We start from the raw sequence: 8,292 nt of genomic DNA on the forward strand, positions 1-8,292 counted from the left end.
GGAACTCCACCAACCCCAACGGAGTTCCGGAATCGACATGGGGAGCCGCGGACATCGATCCCGCGCAGTGAAGACGGGTGAGTAATCCGATCTTAGATATTCGAGTTCAGCTACGTTATTCACGTAGCTGAAGTTGCGTATCTAAGATCGATTTCCCCCCGTAGTGTAGACCAGCCCATAGATTCAGGCGTAGGAGAGACAGCCAGAGGGCCTCTGCCCATGGTCAAAGTTTGTTGCAGTCTCTACACCCTATGTATGTTTGGGGCTGGTGCAGTATCGTGGGGTGGGGAAAGATCCCACATTCTCTCATTTGCTTCTAGCAGTCACTGGCAGCTTCCAGTGGATTACTGTTATTTGATTATTCCTTGGGGAGGATGCCTGGGAGAAGAGTCCCACATGGTCTCACCTGCCTCCAGCAGTCACTGAGAGCTCCTCTTTTGTTCTTTACCTCCCACTACATGGGGTGAGTTGGAGCTGGAACGTCTGCCTTGTGTGGATATGCACTGTGCTGTATACATGTGCATTTACACAAATGAAACACGCATGCACACATCTGTTATAAAGAAATGCCGTCTACGCAAACAATGAACTCATTCTCCTTTAGATATTTCTGATTGCTACTTGTCCAGCTAAGTTTGACTTGGCAGGAATAAAGATGTCAGCAGGGGTGTAATCAGAGTACAAAGTCACAAATGGTAAACGCTATTGTTCATCAGCCAAGTACCTAAGCTCATTTTAATCTTTTGTAAGTACACATTACTTCACAACTCCTTATCTACCCAGATAGTTTTGCTATATCAGCCCTTCTTAAGAACATACAGATTGCTATTTTAAAATATTGGGTTGCTCCTTTATCGCTTACCACCCCTATTATAAAAACATTTACTAATAATCTATAGGACAGGGTTTCCTTAGGCAAAGAGCCTTCATGGAAATGTTATTTAGTAACTAGCTGCCAAACATACCAATACATCTCTGTAGAGTGCCCCAGCACTACAGCTGTCTGGACAAGGGACTTCCAAACGGTCCATGGATTTCAGTGGCATGAAGATTGATGACAAAAGGTGTGGCAAAAGCAGTACAAGCATTACACTGTACTTTGGTAGACCAGAGTGAAGGCAGCCTAAACTAGCATCTATATCTTTCTCCTTTTATTTCACACCTTATTGTCTCATAGTTCTAATGGGCCTTACATAGCAACTCCACCACTGCAGGTGCTCTAGGAAGCATTATGGAGAAACCTTCCACTGTAAGAAAGCACATCTACTGGGCCCCTGCCCTTTAAGAAAGGGCAGTGAAGCCTCCCTTCCATGACTGGTCAGCTGTTAGTCGATGCCATTAGGGCTATCTCACCTCCCCCATTCCCTTCGAGAGTTGCTAGCACTGCGAACCTCCCACAGTTATTTACTGAACCAGAAAATGTGTCCAATGTCTAGCCCGTTTGGTGGGGAGATTCTTTGGGTGGTCCTCTCCTTTATGCTTCTGCATAAGGGGATGGGCGTGGTTTTGGCAGGAATTTAGTGAAGATTTGTAAGCCAGAGAAATCTGAGTTTTATTTGTAGATCTAGGGAAGTCAATTATTATATGCAAATCTCTTACGCTACTCTATAGTCTATTCTATAATCTTCAGATTCTTATGCCGACCCCATCTTTGTGGTATCTGAGCATGCTGGGGCTCCCAGCTAAAAAAGAAGTGGTTTGTCACCTGACACTGATTTGTCATGTCCCTTGGACATGAAAAATAGAACAGGAAAAATTTACTCTCCTCTTTCACTGATTCATAGTGTGCTTAATATTGGACAACACCCATTCCATTAAATGAGTCTTTTACAGTTATATTATCTTTAAAAAAATCAGCATAATGTTTGCTGTAACAGCTCAATTACTGGGAGCAAGATTAAACACTAACAAATAGTCAGTTAAGATACTCTATAAAATTTCATTTCTGAAATCTGCTTTGGCAAACCACTGATACCTGCAGCTCTATATAAGACAAATCTATATCTGACATCTGAGAAAACTCTGCAGTTATGTGAATACAAAATGCTTGTAATCCAATTTCTTGGTCATGTGGCTTGGACCAATATTTGTAATTATGTCACTCCTTTGGGTAAGCAAACCTCAATGTGAAATTAAGACCTAATTGTTTAAAGCCTTTTTGACTTGACCTCCTCCAGCCTACCATCAACAAGACTATAGCATAGTTATCAACCGTGCTTCATCTGCAGGGGTTTCACTTCCAACTTGTACAGAACCCAGTGAAAAAATACTATATGGGAAGGCCTTTCATTCCTGATTTTAATATTAAATTACATATACAATTTCTCTGCTATTGTCATCAAAAAGTAGGCATTTTCCAGTTACCATCTGAATTAAGGTTACCACTGTTAACCTATGTCCTTAAGAGGTCTCTATATAGTAACTGTCACTAATGGCCAGTTTTAAACGGGTTCTACCGTACAGCATGTATATCTAGTAATGACATCCAGTGCATCTCTCTCTCTGTTGACCTCCAAAGGGGCTGCTTTTCTTACTTCATTATAATATCACATTAACAATTAAACATGCTCCCAACTGAACACACTGAGAACAAGGGCTACAGGAGATCTTGATTCAAAACCACCATGGCAACTCCGGCTCTTTCAGGTGCCAGCGTTGTGTTCAGCAGAAGGACTGATTAGATTTGAATCATTCATAGCTTCTGTAAGCCTCCTAAGAGAGCAAAGGAATAGAGTTGGGAGTATACTTGGACAGTATAGCAGCATCCCCTTTCCTCAAAGTGTTACCAAATCTCCTAAATCGTGGTCTGAGAAAGGGGACAGTCTCTTTGGAATGCTTTATTTTTCACCATGGTGGGAAAAGGAGAACTCAGACTCAAATATCTGGGACAAAAACTAATTTAAGTGCAAGCCCTCATACTACATACAGAAAGTCATTCTCAACATCAGGTTTCATTACACAGTAATGGGTTTTTTAACTAATTTTAACAAGCGTTCATTGCTCTGTAAAACATATTTTCCATTCCAAAATGGTGCTATAATATAAATTTATTTTATCCATCGTGTTTTTTTTAAATTAAATTAATTTTAAAAGAGAGACATCGGATTGCCAAATCTAAGATTTATTATAGTGTTTTTATTAACAAACTTTCATTGGAAAGTTCTGGATGTGTTAACAGAGCAGGCACATTGGCTTCAGTGTTTGGCATTTGACCGTCAACAGAATTGCACTTCACTGTTATAGTTCTGTTACAATATTGTGTATTTTCAGGGCAAGACTCATACCCAGCCTCTCTCACTGTACTGTTCAGTATGTGTTTCTGATCATTTTGGTCAGCCTTCAAAAGTTGGCCGGTTTGCGATGGATTCGGATCTATCTTGATTTCAGTTATCTTCTTGTGCTTTGATACTGAAGTTCTCTTGTCTTCATTCCCACTTACTTCTGTACCCCTTAAATCACACTTGTCTCTGATTTTACAGAATACCTTTTGGTTACTTGATACAATATTCTCAGCTTCAGAACAAGGTTTTATAAGAGAACCAGCACTTCTGCAGATAAACGGTGAGGAGTTTGTCACCTTTGGAAGAGTTTTTATGCTCTCCTCCTTATTCTGAAGACTAGGTGTATCTCTCCTGTTTATTCTTTCATGTGTTTGAAACTGCTGTACTGAATGCAGAAAAAAATTTCTAGGCAGAGAGTTCTGCATCATGGGTCTTTTCAGTCTTCCCTGAAGACAACTGCAATGGAGCACATGTTGGACTGGGGGAACATAGCTTTCAACAGCTTGCTGTAAAACATTTACAGGAGGCACAGAGTTTTGGATCTGCACAACATTACCAGATGATGGAACACAATGGTAGCACGAAGTGTCACTTAACTGCCTATATGCATCTGGACAGCTGCACTGCCTGTTCTGAGAGGAGAGTGGGCACATGGGATGCTGGTCAATGCATGGTTGTACCATGGTTGAGCCAGCTTCATTTTTGTTACTTTTATTCAATTCACTGTTACATGCTGAATGCACAGGCATGCATGCATTTGGGGGTCTGCCATTGAAAAGTTCTGAGCAGATGTGGGTTTCTTCATAACTTACTTTCTCCGATAAATTACAATTACTGGTATGTGATGCCAGAGGCTCTAACTCATAATGCTCCTGCTCCATTTCTGGTTTTTGCTCTCCGGAATCCAACTGAAATGTGTTGACAGGATGTGCTTTGTTTTGTCCTTGGTCTCCTTGGCTTCCTGACAAAGCTTGGGAGAAGACATTGCATTGCAATTTTTTTGGCAGAGGAATCTGGCCACAAGTGCCTTGAGGTCCAAGGCAACGGCACATGCATTGGAAAAAGAAGGTTGCAAAAGCCCAACTAATGCACATTATGAGCATCATGAAAGTGCCAAGTTGGGTGTATGCTAAAACCGTGGAAGGCATCATCATTGCTCCAGCCACAAATGTGGTCAACGCAGCCATTGCAATTGCAGAGCCCATGCGGCTTAGAGAGAAGATGACTTTTCCTTCTCGGTCTGGATCAGGAGCTAAGCGGTAAGCAACTCCGTAGTGAACAGCGAAGTCCACAGATAAGCCAACAGCTACAGAAATAGTGACAGACTCTAACACATTTAGCTCCCATCCGAGAAGAACCAGAGAGCCAACAGTGACAAATATAGTTCCAGCTATAGAAACTATTGCATAAAGGCTTATAATTATATTCCAAGTTGTAAGCAGCATTACGCTAAATGCAACAGCAACGGAAAGACCCATGGCAATCAGAGTACCATCAGAAAGACTGTCCTGCAGGTCATAGAACTCTAAATTACTCACAAACCATCCATTGCCAAGACCCTCAGGAGCAGAACTAAGCTCATTAGAAATCCATGAATCCACCTCTCTGTAAAACTGATGCATTTTCTCATAAGCCAGTGTGAAGAGATAGGTGCTTTGGAACTCCAGTACCACAGCCCTGATGGTATCGTTTATGTCAAAGCGAGGCCCTGGGGTTTTGCTGTACAAATGATACCCAGTGCTTCTTTCTAACTCCATGATGGCCCTCTTGATGCATAACTCAAAAACTTCTTGTTTGTATGGAAATCTCCAATGGCTACAGCAGGGATAAAGAGCTGGCTCATCACAGTCCTGATTTTCCATCCACTGCTTAAATGTCTCAATAAAGCAGCTAGCAAAGTCTTGTTCTTCAGTTTGGTAATAAAATGTTTGATTTCTTAACTTCTGGCAAAAATGTAAAATCCAGACCTGTGAAGCTGGGCTTGCAATATTAAAACTGCTGTCTAGTTTCAGCTTTCCTTTACTTTTAGGATTTAGAGGATCTCCATTATCTTCAGGAGAGACGCCCCAGATTACTGTAATTGGCATGTGGAGTTCCTCTCCATGGTGGACACGTTCAAACATAAAAAGCTTTTTGTACTCTGCATCATAGCGTTCAAAAGGGTGAGAAGACCTAAACACTTGAAACTCAGAGAGCTCCAGTGATGGTAATTTCATTTTTGGATTAACACATACAATATATGCTCCACCTACAGTTAAAGCAAGGAACCAGAACAGCCAAATATATCGAAACTTGATAACGATGCACGGCAAGACTTTTTCAAAAAATATCCTGGATGCTTCTGAGACTGCAAAAATAATCTTGTGGCACACTTGGCACAACACTGTGCAGCAGCCTTTGTTGCTATATACCCTTTGCTGAGGTTTTTTGAAGCAAGTGAATATATTGAGAAGATACCGTTCATGTAACACAACTACTGCTGGTAACCATGTTACCATTAAAACATAATTCACCAATATGGCAGTGCCAGCGTAAACACCAAAACATCGGATTGCTGTAATATTGCTGACATAATTAGCATAGAAGGCAGCCGCGGTGGTAAAACTGGTTACAAACATGGAAAGAGCAGCATGTTGCAAGGTGATGCTGACTGTCCCAGAAGTATCAGTGTGAGATCTATCAAATTTTGTGTAGTTCCAAACATCACACAGGACAAAAGCATCATCTGCACCAATTCCAACAAGAATAATTAATGCAGTGAGGTTCATAAAAGGGAAAAACTCAAAATTAAATACTACCCGATAAAGAAAGTAAGATACAATCAAGGAACTAATTATTGCAAACATGGTCATCAGCGTGATAAACATGGACTTTGTGTACACACACATGACTAAGAGAACAATGACAATGGCTATGGCAGGATACACAGTATCCATTAAAAGGTAATCTTGAAACAAACTATGTTTTATTCCAAACTCAATCCCTGTGATGGTTGTTATACCATCAGAAGAGTTCCAGTTCTCAAAATTATCCAGGTAAATGTTCATCATGCTTTCTCCTTTTTCTGTTGGAGAGAAGAGCATGCTGTACTTTAAAGCTGGCAAGACATAGTCGGCAGTCTTTGGGCTTAGAAAATCTTTGTCCACTAGATAGTGCAGAATCTGGTAAACAGCATTGTACTTTGTACATTTACGAGGCACATTTGTACATTTGAGCTGGTCCTTCCTTTTGGCTGCCACATCCCAGCAATCTGGCCCCAGGGTTCCGTTGTAGTAGTATTTGGCACATGTACGAAGCAGCTTTAGGGTGTGAGAAACATCTCGTTCTACAATTTTTTGACATGACGATCTGTTGTTTAGAATGGCAATATAGTTGCCCAGCGTCCAGCTGGGACAGCATGAAGCAGCAGTGGTCCTCTGGCAGAGATCATCAAACTGGGAATGAGACCTTATCTGTGAAGAGACAGACACAGAGTTATAACATTAGGGCAAGAGCCATTTAAACGGGGCACTTTGCATTTAATTTTTAAATTTCAAATAATTCACAGACAGGTTCATTGAGGAGGGATGAAAGTGACACTCATGGAATTCTGTGCCAATATTTGTAATTCTTAAGCACACATACACAGAGGCCTTGATCCTCCTCTCAAATACATCAAAGTAAATCAGGAGACCCTCCCACAGAAGTTCATAGAGTCCTAACAGTGTAAAAACTAGTATAAGTGATAGGACAATCAGGCCCATATGCTCAGAAATTTTAAGAATACAGTACATTAACAACTATAGTCAGTACATAAGAACACAGGACTGGAAGGAACCTTCTGGTTATTGAGTCCAGTCTCCTGCTATCACAGGCAACCCTGTCATATAATCCCATTCATAAATGCATTAAGCTCCATCTTCAAACCAATTAGGTTGCCCCCACTATTCCTCCTGGAAGGCTGTTCCAGAACCGCGCTCCTCTCATGATTAGAAGCCTTCTTCTACTTCTGCTTGAAGATGCAGCAACTGAGGTGGCATTCTTTCCTTCTAATGCTCCCCAATGTTTATTTTTCTAAACCAATCAGTTGCCCAGAGGGTTGGTTGCGATTTGTTCCTCATCCCTCCTGAGAACACACAAAGATGATCCTAGAAGCTGTAGGGACTTCTCCCGGCAGCTCTAGCACAAGCGGATGGGATAGCTCAGGACACAGGAGCTATGTAACCTAAGCTCCCTTTTAAAGCCCACTTTGTACATGAGACATCTTTGTCTTTCTGCATTTGGCTGACTTTCCTCTGACTGACTCTAAAGCCTTGTCTACATATGAAAATTATATCCATTTAACTCCTTAGACTGAGAATTAGCTCCATCGGTGTAGAAACTCTTATTTCAGCATAAAAAGTGCCTAATACTGATTTAACTTAAATGGGTAAGGAACTGACTTAAGCTAAATCAATATGAAGCACTCCAAAGAAAGGGTGTTCAAAAAGAGGGCTGTACTGATTTAACTACATCAGTTTCTTACCCAATATAGTTACATCAGTAACATTTTCTCAAGCAGACAAAGCCTAAAGGCTAAATAAGGGCTCGAAGAATTTAAGACCCCCAGATTCCATGCACACACTGCGAGTCCAAACTCCTGGCTTGGAAAGAACAATGAATTGGAACCAATCTTGCAAACACTCCAGAAAAGACAGTTACTCACCTTTGTAACTGTTGTTCTTCGAGATGCGTTGCTCATATCCATTCCAGTTAGGTGTGCGTGCGCCGCGTGCACATTAGTCGGAGAAACTTTTACCCTAGCAACACTCAGTGGGCCGGCAGGTCGCCCCCTGGAGTGGCGCCACGATGGTGCCTGATATATACCCCTGCTGACCCAACCGCTCCTCAGTTCCTTCCTGCCGGCTACTCCGACAGTGGGGAAGGAGGGCGGGTGTGGAATGGATATGAGCAACACATCTCGAAGAACAACAGTTACAAAGGTGAGTAACCGTCTTTTCTTCTTCGAGTGCTTGCTCATATCCATTCCAGT

General features: G+C 41.6%; 1 protein-coding gene across 10 annotated transcripts in view; it reads right to left on the reverse strand.

Annotated features, from left to right (window-relative positions):
- Positions 1-2,881: 2,881 nt before the first annotated feature.
- Positions 2,882-8,292, reverse strand: part of DISP1 (dispatched RND transporter family member 1) — a 203,851-nt gene continuing 198,440 nt past the window's right edge. For all 10 annotated transcript variants that reach the window (XM_075064313.1, XM_075064308.1, XM_075064310.1 and 7 more), the window contains one exon: positions 2,882-6,733. In XM_075064313.1, coding sequence (XP_074920414.1) covers positions 3,125-6,733 — 3,609 coding nt within the window. In that variant the 3' untranslated portion in view covers positions 2,882-3,124. The remainder of the gene's footprint in view (positions 6,734-8,292) is intronic.

Source organism: Chelonoidis abingdonii, chromosome 3, assembly GCF_003597395.2.
Source record: "Chelonoidis abingdonii isolate Lonesome George chromosome 3, CheloAbing_2.0, whole genome shotgun sequence".
NCBI lineage: Eukaryota > Metazoa > Chordata > Testudines > Testudinidae > Chelonoidis > Chelonoidis abingdonii.